The 19,212-nt window shown below is 42.1% G+C and overlaps 4 protein-coding genes across 5 annotated transcripts in view; 3 read left to right on the top strand and 1 right to left on the bottom strand.

The window, feature by feature from the left end:
- The first annotated feature begins 351 nt into the window (after window positions 1-351).
- Window positions 352-9,813, top strand: LOC108103005 (AP-3 complex subunit delta). The gene is given in 13 exon segments (XM_041819072.1): window positions 352-649; window positions 1,817-1,912; window positions 2,971-3,099; window positions 3,165-3,305; window positions 3,373-3,502; window positions 3,586-3,725; window positions 5,407-5,480; window positions 6,281-6,429; window positions 6,485-7,219; window positions 7,222-7,848; window positions 7,913-8,059; window positions 8,112-8,244; window positions 8,312-9,813. Coding segments are annotated over 13 exon segments (3,204 nt in total). The 5' UTR covers window positions 352-550; the 3' UTR covers window positions 8,916-9,813.
- Window positions 9,814-9,894: 81 nt separating this feature from the next.
- LOC108102992 (DNA topoisomerase 2-binding protein 1-A) lies at window positions 9,895-14,853 on the bottom strand. Its single transcript, XM_017208305.1, has one exon. It carries the CDS (start codon window positions 14,607-14,609, stop codon window positions 10,368-10,370), a length of 4,242 nt encoding a protein of 1,413 aa, XP_017063794.1. The 5' UTR covers window positions 14,610-14,853; the 3' UTR covers window positions 9,895-10,367.
- Window positions 14,854-15,118: 265 nt separating this feature from the next.
- On the top strand, window positions 15,119-18,336 carry LOC108102993 (E3 ubiquitin-protein ligase MGRN1). The gene is made up of 3 exons (XM_017208306.2): window positions 15,119-16,739; window positions 16,804-17,738; window positions 17,802-18,336. Exons 1-3 carry the CDS (start codon window positions 15,481-15,483, stop codon window positions 17,969-17,971), a joined length of 2,364 nt encoding a protein of 787 aa, XP_017063795.1. The 5' UTR covers window positions 15,119-15,480; the 3' UTR covers window positions 17,972-18,336.
- A 616-nt stretch (window positions 18,337-18,952) lies between these two features.
- Window positions 18,953-19,212, top strand: part of LOC108102971 (glutamine-dependent NAD(+) synthetase) — a 46,788-nt gene continuing 46,528 nt past the window's right edge. Inside the window, exon 1 of one of the 2 annotated variants that reach the window (XM_041819066.1) lies at window positions 18,953-19,107. The gene's annotated coding sequence lies outside the window, so the exon portion shown is untranslated. Of the gene's footprint in view, window positions 19,108-19,186; window positions 19,205-19,212 lie in introns of those variants that run through there. The other variant, XM_041819070.1, reaches the window with a different exon arrangement.

Genomic DNA, 19,212 nt, shown 5'->3' with positions numbered 1-19,212 from the left:
TGTGAAAAATGGCAAGCGAGTTATCCCATTCCAAATTTGAATGAAGATCGAGGTCTTTTTTCCGAGAAATTACTTAACATTAATATTTCTAAATTGTATCTTTGTATTTCAAACTCAGTTGCCCTCTAACGGATTCCGCTTGGATTGACCGTTAAGTAATCGATAGTCGATTAAGCGGTTAACATTTTTTGCCAGTAACATACATTTAACATACCATTTAGCAAAGATCACCACCGAAGTAACACCATAACTACAATAGCAGAGATCATAACCGATATGAGACTGCGATAGAAGTATTATATGTAGTAGCATCGATAGGTATCGATTAAACAAAAAGTTTTTAGTTCCAGCTCTAGTGTGCGAGCGTATTACAATTAAAAAAACGAAAACAAATCGAAAAAAGACGGAAGTGAGTGATTTCTGCTGCCGCCGGTGATGTGTTGAAATCGCCTTGCCAAAATAGTCAAAGTCCTGTAGTGATTTACCGTTTGCTAATCGTCGAAACGAAGCGGAGTGGAGTAGAAAAAAAAATACAACAGCAACAGCAAACATGGCACTGAAGAAAGTGAAGGGTAACTTTTTTGAGCGTATGTTTGATAAAAACCTCACTGATTTGGTGCGCGGCATTAGGAACAACAAGGATAATGAGGTAAGCGTGTCCTGGACGGCCAGCAACTGCCCCCCAAAAGCATCCCACTCCCAAAACCTGCCGCCCACAGCTGCCACGCCCCCTGTGGGCCAGCTGTGCGTCCAATTAGAACTCGCTAATTGGCTGACAAATTTCGTTTGCATTAAGGGAATCTTATTAGAGTTTAGTGTGCGTGTGTATGTGTGCCCGAGTGTGGGAGAAAGCTGGTGTGTGTGTGTGTGTGTCGGCATCTGCCAACAATGCAAAAGGAAAAGCTGGAAAAGAGCCACAAAACTCAACGCAAAAACTCCCAACGCACTCAATTAATTAGCAAGTGCTTTTATCAAATAAATTTACTCATGATTGCCTTTTTGGTCCTTATCAGAATGCTTGGCTGGATCAACCAACGGTACTAGTACTTCCTTGTCAACACAGAAAGAAAAGTGTTTATTATTTTTATCTGTTTAATGTTCCATATTGAACCGATATTGATCCCAGACGAGATTCAATTTAAAATGCAAATGATACTATATAATACACTTAAATTAATATTTATTAAGGTAAACAATTACAGAAAAAGTAGCATTGAGTTTAATAGGCTTTCTTAACCAGTTAACTATACAAATTCTTAAGGTACTCTTGTTGATAAATTTGCTGAATTGCATATGTCACATATTAACATATGTCTTTTAGGGTTTTTTTTTATAATAATTTATAAATTAACAAATTAAAGATAAAAATAATGTAACAAACTAGGTATTTCAATTGCGCATTTCTTTTTTATTTCGAGATGTTCTTTTTTGTTGGTATGCTACTTCTAAGCATTGATTTATGTGCAAATGTAGTTAACTTAATAAGCTCTTTAATGTAAACTGAGGGAAACCCCCCATAACAAAGTCAATAATATATAATATTCAACTTATTGGGTTTTTCTATAAAATTTACTTAATTTGTATTTGTTCACTAGTATTTTGTTTGCAATTGTATGATTTGGAATTTGTGTTTATTTTGCTTCTGTTGCTGTGAGTATGTGGAGGGTATAAAACTGATAGCCCCTCGACGATTCTCAGATATTTTTGTTGTTTTATGATTTGCTGGCGATGCACATTTCGCGTATTTTGACATCACCAACCCATATAGTATATATGTATATGTAAACAGATTGATTGACATGTACTTTCTCCGCAGGCCAAATACATATCGACTTGCATCGAGGAGATCAAACAGGAGCTGCGACAGGACAATATCAGTGTCAAGTGCAATGCAGTGGCCAAGTTGACCTATGTAAGTATAGTTATTAACTTAATATATAACACTTAAAATTCATCGAAGCTGCGGAGAATCTTAGGCAAAGACAAATGGTTTAGTCCAAAGTTTGTTTGATATGTAGATAAATTTAACAAATCAAAATTTGTTTAAAAAACCTCAAAAAAATCAGTATATCCTCTTAAAATAAGCTGTTCACCTGCGTCGGCAATCTTAAGGGTATTCTCTATTCCCTTGAAGACGACGTCTTAGCGTTAGATTAAGAAGTGCAGATTCAGCGAACATGTCCCCGAATCTGGCTGGGGCCCCACATTCAAAAAAGTCGGCGAAGTGCCTTGGCTGCACTTGATGCAAATTGCCAAAGGTATGGGGTCCTTGTAGGCAAGTGTGACAATAAGGACAAAAACAGCAACAGCCGTAAAAATAACAACTGAATCGGCGGAAACAAGGGATGCAACAACAAAGCAACCTACCACCTCCGCCGCCACTGCCACCCACATGGTGACCAACTAACAAGCGATCCGAAAGATGCCATCAACAACATACAAGTTATATTGTTGGCACAGTTGTGATGAAGACAATAGGAGAGCTGAGACAAGAAAATGTTTTTGGTTTTCATATTAAGAATATGCTGGCTTAAATTAAGATTTGTTTGGGTTGCTTTTAAGACTTTTAACATCTTAAAAGCAATGCCAATGTTTTCCAATTTTTATAAGTATTTCCTTGCTTCTCAAAAAACGCAGAATTTTCATTAATACGAATATTATAATGTATATTTTCATATAAAGAATATTATTATATCATTTTTTCCATTCAATTAATCCTTACTTATTGTTTAATTGACTGAAAGGTGGGATAAAATCCCTTATAACCATTTATTTACCCGCGGGCGTAGGGTGGGCAAACGAGGTGCAGCAAAAGAGATTTCAATGCTAACGAGTCCTTGGGCCCCATCCATCCAGCGCACATATTTAATAGATAAACACACACGAGGGAACCCTCTAGACAACTCAATTCGTTTGCACAAAATCAGCAGAAAATGTTAATATTTATTGATTTGCTTTCAATTCGAACAGATACAAATGCTGGGCTACGACATCTCCTGGGCTGGCTTTAACATCATTGAGGTGATGAGCTCATCCAGATTTACCTGCAAGCGAATTGGTTACCTGGCGGCCAGTCAATGTTTTCATCCGGATAGCGAGGTAAATTATTTAAATATTTATTAAACAATGAAAACTTATTATGTATCTTTTTGTACACATTTTAGCTGCTCATGCTGACCACGAACATGATACGCAAGGATCTCAATTCACAAAATCAATACGATGCTGGAGTGGCGCTGAGTGGGTTAAGCTGCTTCATATCACCCGATCTGTCCCGCGATTTGGCCAATGATATTATGACACTGGTATTTAACAATTATTTAAGTATTTCAAACACATTTTAATCAATTATAAATTGTTTTAATCTTCTAGATGAGCTCAACAAAACCGTATCTGCGTATGAAAGCCGTCCTTATGATGTATAAAGTATTTTTACGCTATCCCGAAGCATTGAGACCTGCATTTCCCAAACTCAAGGAGAAACTTGAGGATCCAGATCCAGGTTCAATTATAACACAGACAATTGTGCAGCATTTTAAGAAGGAAATTGATTCTAATGCATATATCTATTGTTTGTTTTTAAAGGTGTTCAATCAGCTGCCGTGAATGTTATTTGTGAATTAGCGCGTAAGAATCCAAAAAACTACCTGCCATTGGCGCCGATTTTCTTCAAGCTAATGACCACATCGACCAACAATTGGATGCTGATCAAAATCATAAAGCTGGTGAGTGCTGCTCCACATCACTGGCCACCAAAGATTCACAATAATTACTTTACTCTTAAGTTTCTTTTTTAAGTATGTATCTTATGATTTTTGTTTGTTCATGGACAAACAACGATTTTATTTTTGCTGTATATGTATATATATATATATATATATATATATATATATATATATATTAATACGTATACTTTTATATATGACAATGAATTTTTGTCTGAAAAAAAAGTTAATTAACACTACAACTACTCCTCCCCCTCTCCTCCCTCTGCTCCTGCTCCAAACAAATAACAAAAAAAAAAATATGTATAAACCACTCCAACAAAAAATATATATATTTATATATATGAAACAAATACTAATGAAAACTGAACTGAATGAAATGCCAAATAAAAAATCGAATGAATTTTAGTTCGCGAGCCTCACGACAATTGAACCGGCGCTGGGACGCAAATTGACTCAGCCCCTAATTGAAATTATTTCCAGGTTTTTATCGGCGCGCTTTTCTTTAATCAGACCAACGAAAAATCCAATCCAGAAACTTAATTAAAAACCAGCACGCGCTTTGATTTACTCTAAAGCATTTTACTATTTACAATTTAGTTATTGAACAACCTTTATCCTTTCGTTGGTATATATTTTCGTATTCTAATTGTTTAAATGGAAAGCAACACAGATAATATTGTATACTTTTAGTAATTATTTTCCCCTTTTTTATTTAAATTATTCAAGGCAAATTGGAAAATGTGAAGTATTATATTGAAATTGTTAAATTACAACCAAAAAGTACTTCATATTCTACTGTTTTGCCAGAATCTGCATCACATTTACCACACCTTAAACTTAAAACCCTATCACACATCCAAAGAAATTAACACATATGAGCGTCGTAATTGATTATTTAAATTGTATTGAAATTACCCAAATTGACTTTGCAAATTTCAATGATACCACAACTTTTGTACACCCATGTTGATGCACATTATGTTCCATAATCCTACTCAAATAATGAACAAAGCTTATAGAGAATAAGTCTAGTCTTCAGAATTGTAATATAACTTTATCTTAAAGCAATGATAAAACAGAATATGAAACTGTTCAGCAATTATTTGATTCTATTTAAAAAAATCTCGCGATCATCAATTATCTTTGCTTCGTCACAACTATATTGTTATTCCTAATTTCTAAAAACCTTTGTCAATAAGCTTTAGTTCATCTACCCTCACCACCTCAAACCACCACGTCGTACTCCTTTGGCTTCATTGTGTTAAAAAAAACCGCTTAATTCGCTTGATTTAAAAACAAAAAAAAAAACAAAAACAAATCATAAAATGTATACCAATCAAATTGAAAAATCTTTATTTCGCTACTACAAAAAAAGACCCTGAAATACTCGATATATAATAGACTTATCATCATGAGATCCGAATCAGAAGGAAATGGACCACACCAAGATTCAAAAATGATCGATAAAACGAAACTCACAACCAGTTAAATAGGCAGAGAAATGTTCTTTAAAGTGTTGATTTACTTATTATATATTTTAACATTTTATTTTTAGTTTAGATTACAGTTTTAGTTTTAGCTTTAGTTATAGTTTTAGTTGTGGATACGGACGTTGATGATTTCGATTGTATGTAAATTATAATTTTTTGCTTGTTTCTTTTTCTCTTTGCATTTGCAGTTTGGCGCTTTAACCCCCTTAGAACCCCGGCTAGGAAAGAAATTAATAGAACCACTCACAAATCTAATTCATAGGCAAGTCTAAAATCATTGCAAAACGAACAAAAAAACTGAACTGAACTAAAACAATAAGATTCCCCGAAAGTTTTTGTGGAAAACGATTGCAACAAAGCAAGGCGAAAGCAAAGAATCGAAATATAAATGTGACCGATTAATAATCGATTGATAAATTGAAGCTGCTCGATGATTGTGCGACTCAATAATTATATATATATTAGTTCTTTTTTTATCATTTAACTGTACAAATCTTTTAACTTCTTATGTCCTTAACCTATCTCGCTCTCGTGATATCTCTCTTTCTCTAAACTTATGACTGTCGCCATCCTGCTTTAGTTTGTAATTGTTTTAGTTTTGTCGTTTGTCAATCGATATTTTTGCTTATCAAGCACAAACATTGAGAACAAATCTTATATATTCTTTAAAATCGAAAAAAGCGGAAGAAACTAACAAAAAAATCGAGCCGTTGCAGTTGTTGTTGTTGTTGCTGTTGTTGGTTTTTCTTTTTTAGTTGCCTTTTGCTGCGTTGCTTCGCAATTTTAAGTTTTCCTATTGTCTATCGCTATAATTGTTATCGCTAAAACCACTATACTAAGCTATCGATATTACTGTTGCTGTTGTTGTTGTTGCTGTTGCCATTGCTATTTGCTATATTGTTGTAGTGCAATGTTTGTCGCTTTACCGCTGCTTACTCTTAATACAAGTTCCTTTTTTCTCAAACTAATACAAACCACAACAAAAAAATAAAAACCAACCGAACCACCAACAAAAAACCAAAACAAAAACGAACCAAAAACCAAACCGAACTCACTCAACAGCACCTCGGCGATGAGTCTCCTGTACGAGTGCATCAACACGGTGATCGCAGTACTAATCAGCATCAGCAGTGGCATGCCCAACCACAGTGCCTCTATCCAGCTTTGCGTCCAGAAGCTGCGCATCCTTATCGAGGATTCGGATCAGAACTGTGAGTTATCATGTCCATTAAGAGATTCCATTAATCATTATTTCCCTTTTTGCAGTGAAATATCTAGGACTATTGGCCATGTCTAAAATCCTAAAGACGCATCCAAAAAGCGTTCAGGCGCACAAGGATCTCATTCTCGCCTGTCTGGATGATAAGGATGAATCTATTCGCCTGCGTGCCCTGGACTTACTCTATGGCATGGTGTCGAAGAAAAACCTAATGGAGATCGTTAAGCGTCTACTGGGCCATATGGAGCGGGCAGAGGGTTCGGCTTATCGAGACGAATTGCTCTACAAGGTGATCGAGATATGTGCCCAAAGTTCTTACCTATACGTGACCAACTTCGAGTGGTACCTGACGGTTCTAGTGGAGCTTATCCAGCTTGAGGCTGGCTCAAGGCATGGTCGTCTAATTGCTGAACAACTTCTTGACGTGGCCATCAGAGTACCTGTGGTCCGGCAATTCGCTGTCAACGAGATGACCAACCTGCTGGACACGTTTACTGTTTCGGCGCAAAGTAACTCTATGTACGAGGTGCTCTACGCCGCCGCATGGATTGTCGGCGAGTTTGCCGGCGAACTGGAGGATGCGGAGAAGACTCTTAACATCCTGCTCCGTCCAAGGCAACTGCCCGGTCACATCCAGGGTGTTTACGTGCAGAACGTGATCAAGCTATTTGCCCGCCTGGCCACAACGTGTTTAGAGCTTCAGGATCTGCCAGGATTAGTTAGGGTAAGTGGTACTCCTGTTAATTCTCAAAAGAGCTTTTAACTGATCGGTACTATTATTTGTAGCTCTGTGATCATGTTCTGGATAAGCTTCAACACTTCAATGGTTCAAGCGACATTGAAGTGCAAGAAAGAGCCAACTCTGCCTGCATGCTGATCGAGATGCTGCGTAACCAGCTGTCCACGTCAGACGATGCCTTGGCCATGGATACGACGACGGAGGGCGGCATTCCGCCACTGGCCATTGAGATTGTCCAGGAGATGACACTGTTATTCGCAGGAGAGCTGATTCCGGTAGCGCCCAAGGCGCAACGGAAGGTGCCCCTGCCAGATGGCCTTGATCTGGACGAATGGATCAATGCACCACCGCCGGAAGATGCGGCGAGCAGTTCATCTTCGGAGCACGATAAGGATGAGCTCTTTGTTAGCGCTTCGCAGGGTGGAACGGGAGTGGATGGTGGCGGAGGTAGTGGCGGCAAGCGGCGTCAGAGTCTGGAGCTGACGCCCGAGCAATTGGAGCGACAGCGAATGGCCCGTCTCATTGAGCAGTCGAACAATCCTCACTACCTCAAGTCCACGCCAACGGCCAGTGGTTCCTCAGCGAATGCGGATCAGTATGACAATATTGATGACATACCCATTACGGAGCTGCCGCTGGACATGGAAGGCGTTGCGGCTCTGCGTGTGGGAAGTAAGCTATAAGATACTAGTTGTATTTGAAAACTTAACCAATGAACACGCATTCTTTTCCGTAGTTACCAAGCGTTCGGACAAATATCTTCAGGAGCAGCAGGCGTCGGCACAGGGCGGCAAGGATGGCAAGAAAAAGCATAAAAAGGGAAAAAAGAGCAAAAAGGCTAAGAACAAAGTGGCTTACAACAGCAGCTCCGAATCAGAAGGAGGTAAGTCCAAGTAAACAAAATTGGAAACTTCTTTAACTTGTCCATTTTACAGAACCCAAACCCTTGCACATTGTGAACACGACGCTGGACATGCCAGAAGGTGTATCAATGTCGGACAGCGAGGACAAGGATGGCAAATACGATCCAAATGATCCGCATAGAGCTCTGGATATTGAATTGGACATGTAAGTTTTAGAATAAATGTAATTTCTAAGCTGTGATCTATATATTAAGAGAAAATGTGTATAACAGAACGGACTTCGAGGCACCCGCGGTTAGGTCGTCGTCTAAAAAATCAGCGGCGGGAAAAGAGAATCTCAAGGTGCCAGCGGAAACAGCCGGCAGTAGTAGCACTTCCAAGAAGGACCGGAAAAAGGACAAAGACAAGGACAAAGAAAGGAAATCGAAGCGTGAGCACAAGGAGGGCAAGAGAGATCGCAAGGAGGTCGCTGCCCAGCCTGTGATCGATCTCATCGATGCCGATACGCCCACTCCCAGTCCCAGCCACATCTCCGCCCCCAGCAACAGCAACGAGAACAACAATATTTCAAACATCCTTCCAGATGCTGCCAGCTCCAAGCATCATAAAAAAAAGAAGAACAAGGAGAAATCACGGGAAGCCGAACCCAAAGGAATGGGTAGCAGCATTATAGATATGGGAATGGAGGAGGAGCAGCCGGAACAAGAGGAGGGGCAGGTGGCATCCAAGGCGCACAAGAAGAAGCATAAAAAGGAGAAGACTCAGCGCAGTAAGGAGAAGAAGGCTTCCGAATCTGCATCAGCATCTGTATCCGTTTTGGCCAGCGACTACGAACAGCCATTGGGAATCTCAACGCCCAGCAAAGAGATTTTTTAATTGCTAAGCTCCAAGTTCCACTATTATAATTATCATTATTACGATTATTATTTTTTTTTATATAATCTCGATTCATTGCGCGTTTATCCAACCAAAAAGGATGAAGCGAAGCGAGCTTCAGACTTTCCATTTTCGTTAAGTTCAAACAATTGCCTCCTAAAGAAAAAAACAAACAAATTATCGCTGCGATATAAAAAGAAAACCAACATTGAACAAATTAAAATTGCTAAAATTAAAACAAAATCAACATAAACCGTATATATAAAAATATAAATATATAAATAATTATTAATATATAGAAGTGTAATTTTAAAATATAAAATGCCGCCAGTCTGCCAATTGCGGCTTAAAAGAAGAAACAAATGGAGATATATATTGATCAGCTATAAAATCATAAATCGATACTGATCTGATCGATTCCTGTGTACTATCTATTTTTGATGAATTTGTAGCCTCTAGAGCATGCGATTCCACTAAACACACCCACGAAAAAAACACAGACAATTATACATATACATATATACCGATAGTTATATGGATATGGAATTTTATAAACAAATCCCACACAGAATAGAACAAAAAAAACTTCATGGATTGTAAAATAAAAGGAAAGAAATGATAATATATGTATACATGTGAACCATATGAATCAAATATAAAGTACTGCTATACCATAATTAATTACTAACTAACTGAGAAAGAAACGGAACAGATGCTAAGTGAAATTATACATACATACATGCTATATTATATACAAACACCCACACACACACACAAACACAACCACATAAAAAATATATAAACGTTAAATAAATGAAAAGTACAATACAGTTGAATTTAAATGGGATTTAATAAGAAAGATTTGTGGTATAAAAATAATAAATTATTTACATTTACGAAATCGTATTGAGTAAAATTTCTTAATATCCATAGCTCAACCACTTTTTAAATATAAATAAATTTCAGTAAAAGACGTACATTTGATCATTTTAAATTTTATTCATTTAACAAAAAGTTGGAATGAAATAATACAAGAGTCGCTTAAAAAAAAAGAAAGAAATTCTTTAACCATTACAGTTTGGTTTTCAAAATGATTACACTTTTTCAATAATAACAAAACATTAAGAAACAGTTTTCGATCTGAAACAAAAATGGTAATTTTAAATACTAATTTAATATGTAGTCCTTTATTTCAATAGCATTTTCTGTTCATTTCTTTTTTAAAGACCATAAATGCTTTTCATTTTGTTTACTACCTAAAAAATATAAATAATGCTTGCATAAAGTATTAACTTTTAAAACAAGCAAAAAATAATTTAAATTCAAACCATTTAAGGCTGTAATTTTTATAACTCTTTTATAAACTATAGAATATCAATTTCGAACAGGAACAAAAAAGCAATTAAGAATACAAAAACTGTGAGGATCTGATGATGATCATATCCAATCCAATTACTGGAGCTCGTATTTCCCCAGATCGGCATCCCGGCCATTCATTAAATATGCATTAATAGCAATCTGGCTGAGCACCTGGACACCGCATTGCTTGAGATGTGCCATATCCCTGGGTGACAGCGGCGCTTTCTTTACATCCACAAAGCAATGAGTGGCAGTGGAGCATATGGGATCGGCAGAAAATGGTGAATTTGGCTCTAGGATGCAGGCTCCTCCGGCACGCAGCACATTCTTGATGGGGGCCCCGCTACGCTCGCTCATGCTGAGAATCACACGATGGTCGGAGAAGGCGCCACCGCCTCGAGCACTTAACTCCAAGCGCCAACGATGAACGGCAGCAGCTATGGGTTCCTCCTCTGGCGCTAACGTGGGCAAATTTATTGCCTTTGGATTTCCCCATTCGTAAAGTGCTTCATCCAGAAATTGACCACGCGCATGACACTGTTCGATATACTGAAGATTGAGGATCCATTTCCCTGCCGCAATACAGGCTAGCATCTTTTCGCCGCGATTCGGACGTTCGCATATCAAATGGGTGCAGGCATTATCATAGTTCACCAGGTTTTCGCACAACTTTCCGCCCAGTTGGGTGATCCGCTCGATTAATTCAGCCCGCTTTTCATCATCATCGCCGCACGAGATGCTGAAACAGGGAATGCCCCTGTACTGCATCTTTGGGGATCCGCCAGAGGATCTCCTCTTTGCTGCATTAAATTCCGCGGGATCACGCCATTCTACCATGTGTTCGGTGCCCAAAGCGAAATCCTCGGACTCGAAGGGCTGCACATACTGGACCTCGCTCTCGCCGCATTCCATGTCGTTGTCGTGACTGCGTTTCAAGCTATTCCTCCGCGATTCGCAGTTCTTCAAGTAGTCTGTGATCTGCTTGACATCTGGTGCCATAACAGGAGCTGCCGACTCCTCGAAGCTAATCTTGTCGAAGTTAATGGTACTTTGACCCTCTTCGCTAACAGTTGGTCCATCTGATCGCCGTGGAGCTGCTGTTTCTGTTGGACTCTGTGTATTGGGTACGAAGGGAGATTGGGTTCCGGTGCGAGGTGAGTTCATGGACACCCTAAGAGGCGTCTTCTTGCCCACCGAAAGCTTTGGTGTCTTCGGAGACCTATCAAAGTTGAGTTTGGTGGCTTGAGTTTTAATTGGCGGCTTTTTCTTTTGAGTAGGTGGTTCCTCATCCTGCTGCACTTGGACATCATCGTAGTCAATTCCCAGGGTCTCGCATGTAATCCGCATCACTCGCTTCCTGATCACAGCTAGCGGTGTGTCTGGTTTTATTTTCTGGGTTGGCAGCCGCCAGCGCCGTTCGAAATCATCGGCCATCCGCTGCTGGAACTCTGGAGTAAGACAAAAGTCGGGAATACCCGGTGCTGGCCGTTGATGCTTGCGACTGACGGGCGTGCAGGCTTGTCGCCGAATGCGTTCCAGTTCCGGAGTTTGGTTTTCTCGCATTTCACGAATGATCTCACGGACGCAATCCTTGCCCTCTTCCGTATCTAATCGCTGGACGAACTGCTCTAGAAAGTCGAAGTTGTATTTCTGGGCGCCAACCTGGCTAAGTGGCGTGCAAGGAGAATCGGGTGACGCTGTGGAACTACTGGAACGATGGCGTGAGTTACCCCCTGGAATTCCAGATAGTTCGGATATCCGTCTGTTGCGGAGAGGGGTAAGTTCTGGAGCTCCTGACATTGAACTGGGTGTAGCAACAGATGTGACCGGCGCTGCCGGTTGGTTTTCCGCTTCCTCCATGGTGACCTCTGGTCCCGCCACCAATGTAGTTTCGCCCTGCCTTCTAGGTGTCCTGGTGTTGCTCTCCCGCAAACGTGGAGATATAGGGAAATCCTCAGGACTCTTGCCAACCAAGTGTCCGGTATAGGGTAACTTTTGTCCAGTGCGGGCGCACTGAACCAGCCACTCGGATGTGACTACTGGATAGTGCCATTTAATGGCACCTTCGTACTTGGAGCCCTCAGCACTGGGGCACACCAGTAAAGGTTTCTCCTTTTTGATGAAAGTCTTATTGACGGAGGCGCCAAGTAGCTCTGCGACTGCATTAATAAAATCCCGCTCCAATCCCGCATAGATGGACACCACAATAGTCATTCCTTTAAGAGGCTGATACAGTGCAGTAGCAGGCACATGTTTGTGGTAGTATTCCAATGGGAGTAGCTGATTTTTCTTCATACAGCTTTCCATAAACAGCTCAGTGACTACATGGCGAGCCTTGACGGGCAGCTCCTTAACGTCGAAGGCAACCTCAAAGCTGACGATGGCATAATCCACTTCATCCGCAAAGCTCGAAGGCACTAACAAGCCCTGGGCACTCTCGCACTCGGTCAGCATTTGGTTGTAAAACTCAGCGTTAAAGCATTCCTTGTGCACATACACGGAGACACCCGCGAAGTAGTCCAGCTTATCGAAATCAATGGACAATGCGCTGGCACTAAGATCAGGCAAAGCCACAGCAGCGACAGGATTGGGATTGGCTACCGAGTTGCGCATTCTTATATCCATTTGAGTAGAACTAGCTGCTGGTTGGAGGAGACTGACATCCGCCGGCGGCAGTTGTGCCACTGCTCCTTGATCCTGTGAGTACTGATCAAGCAGGGTATGGTCCGGCTCCTCATGTTCCTGTTGCTGCACCGGATCTGGTTCCTGATCAAATAACTTCTTTTTGATGGGTAATGTTGGCTGCTTAAAGCTGTGATTCATAGAGCGAAGGGTTCGCTTGCTAGCAGGCGAGGCTATGTCGGGTTCTCGATTCTGTGGAAGCGATACACGATGGACAAGCTCACTGACTAGCCGGCCAGCTCGTATGCTTTCCAACAGCCAATCCAAACGTACCACATGAACCGAACCCATAAGACCATCGCGCTGCCATTGTCGATACTCGGCGTCATCCAGTTGACCAACAATGATGTGAGAGATGCCTTCATTGGCCTCATCGTATCGGGTGGCTCCGCCTGTATTCAGAACCCTATTGAGCTTCTCCCGCTCCTCCGTGCGGAAGCCACTCAAGTACACACAGCAACCGTCCAGAAAAGCACCTGCCTTCTTGGCCTGCCGCGGGCAAATCTCGGCCAGCACCTGCTGATAGTTCCTGCTACTGCTGGTGGCCTGCTTAAGCAGATCTTTGGCGGGCGAGCTGGTGCCCACACTACTGACGGATTCGTTAACAACGGTCAGATCGCTGCACATACGCCGCGAGCCAGAGACAAAGCTGATCCTGGAGAGATCCGAAAGTTGTGTCTGATCTGCATTAGAACCGGCAGTTAAACGAGTGCCCTTGGTGGGCGTAGAGGCCGTTTTGCCTGGTTTTATCTCGTATTTCTTGGTGGGCAGGGCATAGCCGCGATTTGAACTATCAAAAATCCATTCTGGCATCAGGACATCCTTCTTGTATCGTATGGCAGCCTTGTATTTCTCGGTATCAGTTTTTGACTGTTCGGTTATGACAATGTCCACCACTTGAGAGCGGAACGCGCGATGATAGATGCCGCCATTTTCGTTGACTAGTCGCATAACCTGATCCTTGCGCGCCGTATCTAAGCCGCTGCATGTGATGTTTGCCCCAAAGAAAGTGGGAAGGCGGTACTTGTCGAAATCGGGATCCGTGGCACTGATGCTCTCGCGTTCACTGCGTCGACTTTGGTCCCAGACGTACTGCACCCAGTCGACATGCATTACGGGCACCCCGTTTAACGTGGCCTGTTCGTATTTGCTGGACTTGATGGTGTTCGATATTAGGTGGGTGGTGCGGTGACCGAAACTTTGAAAGTAAATTCCGCCCATCCAATGTATAAGCTTGCTCAGTTCCTCCTTCTTCTGTGGCGTTATCCCCGTTGCCGAGACCTGCAGATCTCTCATGGCCGTGGTATAAATGGCACTGCTGCCATCGGGAATTGGTTCATTTCGCCGTAGGCAATTTAACAAGCAAGGTGGCCCCAAGATCAGGGCTCTCGTCTGCTGCAGCTGCTCAAAGAAATCGCCCTCGAACTGGGTCAGCACAAAGACATCCTTTTTAGTCAAGTTGCCGGCAGCTATCAGAGGATATCCTTCGCTGGGCTTTATCTGTCGAATCTGGGTCTCAGCTAGCTGCTGGCCAAGTAGTTCTCGGGACGCCTCAAATTGCTCAAGAGTGTCCGCCTCCTGGCCGCCAACGTCGCCCGGCTTCAGGTTATTCACGAAGTAGGCGCAGATGGACTCGTCCATACTCATGCTCATGATGGCGTGTGTGTTTTGCTCCGTGATTCGCTGCGAATTGCCGTGGTTTTCGCACTTTTCTTTTTTGCGTACGCTATTTTGGCGCCGTTTGTTGTTGCTTTGAATTTTTTGGCAACGCTGCCTTCAAGTTCGTTGGCAATGCTGGTCTAAACTATCTGGCAAGGCCAGCTCTGAGTTTATTGTACTTAGGCATATAAATTGGATTCTTTTTAACCGTATTGAGTTCGTATGCCAATATTAACTAGGTATAATGTTTAATTAAACTTTAAAATATGTTACCAGTTTGAGAAAAAATAATTTAATTGCTTAAATTTGGGCATACCAATCAGATATTTAATCACATTTAGTTCTAAGATTCGGTTAATCACAGTTGTATTAAAGCCTCATTATTTAAAACCTAAAAACAAAGCTCTTATTAATGAGATTATCAATAACTATAAATAAAAAAAAATCTTATGATTTCCGTTAAAAACATCGATATATATTTGGCAGAAAGAACAGTTGAGTGAATGTTTCGATACTAGACATTATCGATAGAACTTACCGTCGATGGCTTCGCAGCTCTAAAAGAAAGAAAGAAAGGAGAAAGGAAATTGTACTAATATAATAATAATAATAATAGTGGTAACCACGGGACTAACTTGTGGGACATAGGACTTTTGTCTGCCCATACACCCTAACACACACACACTTTTAGTATTTTGCACGGGCAAAACACTCGTATAAATGCAATGCCAACATGTCATTGTATGTGTGGTGACCGCTGATATAGAATAATAAACCAAATCAGAGCAGAGAAAACTAAAGCCATAAGCTATATCGGATCGGATATCAGGCAATTCCAGTGACCAGTCTCCGTTATCCATACCAAATGGGTAACTTTGTGAGCAGGCAGAATGCGGCGGTCGAGGAGGCAGACCCAAGTACGAACAATGCCTACAAATACCCACCGAGGATGGGCAACTTCTTTGGAACCCACTTCATTATGGGTGGCGAGCGTTTCGACACGCCCCAACCGGAATCGTACTTGTTTGGCGAGAACGCGGATCTCAATTTCCTGGGTAATCGGCCCACGGCCTTCCCGTATCCCCCACCACAGGCCAATGAACCGACGAAGACCCTGAAGAGTCTGGTCAACATTCGCAAGGAATCGGTGCGTTTCGTCAAGACCCTGAATGACAAGAAGATGGGCGGTGTACTTGACAAGCCCAAGATGAAGGACATTGACCGGGATCTGGATCTGGAGAAGGAGAAGTCTAATGTAACCATCGAGGATGTGGACGGCAATGTGCTCTGCTCAATGGGATTGGGTGGCGGAGATGCCGACATGTCGCCGCCACCTCCACCTTGCTCATACAACATCGAGTTTACCTTCGATTCGGACGCCAAGTGCGCCATTACTATCTACTACTTCTGCTCGGAGGATGTTAGTCCCAGTGGCGTGACGCTGGTGCCGCGCGAGGGCCTTACTTCGGAGACATACCACTACGAGAAAGGAATTAACCAGTGTTTTTCGCAGCCGGGTCACGTCTTTAACCCACAGCAGATGCCCGAGGATGAACTGGGCTATAGCCCCGGTCGGGAACAGTACCCTGTTGCTATTCATTGTGTGGTTGAGGAAGGCAGCGACGAGTGCCGCCAGTCGCACACTACCATCTGTGTGATCGACCATCATCCGGAGAATGGCAGCTATGTTCTTCGTGCCCTCAAGCAGAAGATCTTCGTGGATGGCCTGTGCTACCTTCTGCAGGAGATTTACGGTATCGAGAACAAGGCGGTAAATAAGACATCCCTGGACGAGGAGATCGACGATCATGGGAGCGAATGTGTTATCTGCATGAGTGAGACCAGAGACACTTTGATTCTGCCTTGCCGCCACCTCTGTTTGTGTAATTCATGTGCGGATTCGCTGCGCTACCAGGCCAACAACTGCCCCATCTGCAGGGCACCGTTTCGGGCGTTGCTTCAGATTCGAGCTGTCCAGAAGGGAATCAGCACGCATGTGCTGCACCAGAACACACCCACATCTGCGGCCGGTGAGCCGGCACAAGTGGATGTGCCACCGGGCTATATTCCAGTCTCACTAATCGAGGCGCTCAACGGGCCTCCGCAGTATGTGGCCAGGACTAGGTGAGTTAAGTGTTCTCTAAAACCAAAAACGTTTCTGATCTCGTGTCCCCCTACTTATGTCAAGAACCAGCGAACACGACATCACAGACTCTGCCGCCACTGTGGCCGCATCAACAATGACCAGTGCCGATATTAAGGCCACATCGCCCATTAAGTCCAGCAGTCAGCGTCGGCCGAAGATCAAGAAGAACGCTTCGACATGCACGTCAACCAGTGAGGTAGGCACCATTACTAACCAATCTGGCGGCGGTAATGGGTCCTCCACACACTCTGTCGAGATCGAAACCGATCCGAAGAAGTCCAGCACGGCCACATGTACGTCGCCCACTTTGGGGGCATCCACTTCGCCAGAACCGAAACAGGACAAATTGCAGATCGTCAATGAACGGAAGTATCCCAGACCTACAGCTGGATCTGGCGGTGATGGCTCTGCGGGCACCGATGACGATGTGGACAGTGAAAACGAAAAGCTATCGCCGCTTCTATCACCAGGCAGCAAGAGCAAGAACGTATCTAGCAAATCTCTGAAGCAGGTGGTAGCTTGCCTGGAGGCGGATGATGTTGATAAGAGTGGCGGTGGCGATGGACCATCAGATGATTCCAGCCTCAAGAAGGGTTCCTCCCTAAAGCGCACCAAACCAAGGCCCGAACTAAGCGGAGGCGGGGGATCTTCACCCTCTGAGGCAACGGCAGAGGATTCTGATTACTACACACCGGAGGATACTCAGAACTCGATATTAAGCCCACTGTGCCCCACGGAACGAGCCAAAAGCGGTGATCCCCTGGGAGCCGGAAGCTGTGGAAATGGAGGCTTAGGCGTTGGCAGGAGTGCAGGATCAGTAGGCGGACCAACTGGAGTAGGGCCAGTAGTCGTGGGCTTCAGTAGTGCGGTAAAGAAAAACCTACACAAAAAGTCCACATCAGTGGGCAATATGGTGGGCTCCGGTTCGGTGGCTACGGTCGTGGACTTAAAGTCCAACAATGTGAGCTCCCTTCCAGGTGCGTTGTAATCCTGTTTAAAAATAATCCTTGATTTAAAAACCATATATTATTTCTATTTAGATATGCTGGACAGCCCAATTAGCGGGAACTCGGCCTCGACGCGAAGTTCCAGTGATAGCTACTCCTCCAGCTCATCCACTAAGCAGCTGCTCAGCTCCAATCCAACCACTACGGCGGCCAACATCATTGTTGATGACAAGACAGCTCTGCAGAATGCCGTCAATGTTTAGAGCCGGTCTCAGTTTAAATTCGCGGAATTTTTACGTTTCGTTTTAGCCTTGCGTTTACTCTATTTATTCGTAGTCACCTAGATTTAGTTAAATCAATGCTGCTTCCCCGCCCGCAGGAACAAATAATATGAGGAGAATGAGAATGAGAATGAGAATGATAAGGAGGGAATGGTCAGGAGCAGAAGGAGGAAGGCCACCAGGACACAACACTTAACCAGTATACAGTATACAGACACCACAGACACGGAAAGACACACGTCCCGCATGCATGTGTACGTAGTTTAATCTAGCATAATGGCTTGGGTATATAACAAATAAACTAAATCAAATAAACAATGGCGCCTAGGGCGCTGCATTCCACAATATAAATCGAATCAAATAACTAATATTAATGGTTGGAGTGTGGAGTACTTATTATTGTTCATTAAAGTTTAAAATCATTATAACATTGTTAATTATTATCATAATGCCATGCTCCATTTTTAAATTTATTTTGATTCCATAATTAATGGCTATTTTTTTCCAATAAATCTTATTTAAAATTACCTATAGTAATCTAGATTCGATTTTTACATTATCATAAAGATTTGATTTAAAATATTTTTAGAAAATTACAAGTACCCAATTAAAAAATTATAAACAGGCAAAAAATTATAGATAATATTAATGATTTATAATATTATTCATAGTTAAAATAATATTACGTATACATTGCAGTTTTTGATAGTTATTGTAACTTTTGATTTCATTTTTGAATTGATTTTTTGGTAGCATGTTTTGTTAATATTTAATTTTTTTTATTATTTGAGTTGATTTTTTGGTAGTATGTTTTGTTAATATTTAATTTTTCTATTATTTGAAAATTAAATATTTTATTAATACTAGTTAAATAACAAATTAAAATTAAACTTAATTGTTCAATATCGATAAGACCACCGTTCAAGCTGCACTATCGATTGCTTTCGATTGGTCTACCCGCGCTGCCATCACTAGAGGTCACTCTTGGAATTGTCCAATTGGATTTGTTTACCTTTCGCCAGTTTAAACTTTTCGGTGGTTTTCGCGTGGTAAAGTGACTGAGGAGTCGCGGTGTGAATTGTGCGAAGGATCGAGGAAAGCCCATTGTTTTGCAGAAGGTACGTAAGCAGGACCCGGATCTCGTCCTGCGACTCGGAGTCCTTTCACCTTTTTGGCACTCCGCGATTGCCGGACATGTGCGTAATTGATTTTTCGGTCAGTGG

Source organism: Drosophila eugracilis, unplaced genomic scaffold (genome assembly GCF_018153835.1).
Source record: "Drosophila eugracilis isolate 14026-0451.02 unplaced genomic scaffold, ASM1815383v1 contig_124, whole genome shotgun sequence".
NCBI lineage: Eukaryota > Metazoa > Arthropoda > Insecta > Diptera > Drosophilidae > Drosophila > Drosophila eugracilis.
The sequence above is the reverse complement of the archived record's forward strand: the minus strand, read 5'-3'. Positions and strand labels throughout refer to the sequence as shown.

Excerpts from the sequence above, each read along its gene's own strand:
- LOC108102993 (XM_017208306.2), top strand. The coding sequence starts at position 15,481 with ATGGGTAACTTTGTGAGCAGGCAGAATGCGGCGGTCGAGGAGGCAGAC. Across the intron at positions 16,740-16,803 it reads CAGTATGTGGCCAGGACTAG|AACCAGCGAACACGACATCA; the intron begins GTGAGTTAAGTG and ends ACTTATGTCAAG. Across the intron at positions 17,739-17,801 it reads CAATGTGAGCTCCCTTCCAG|ATATGCTGGACAGCCCAATT; the intron begins GTGCGTTGTAAT and ends ATTTCTATTTAG.
- LOC108102992 (XM_017208305.1), bottom strand. The coding sequence starts at position 14,609 with ATGAGCATGAGTATGGACGAGTCCATCTGCGCCTACTTCGTGAATAAC.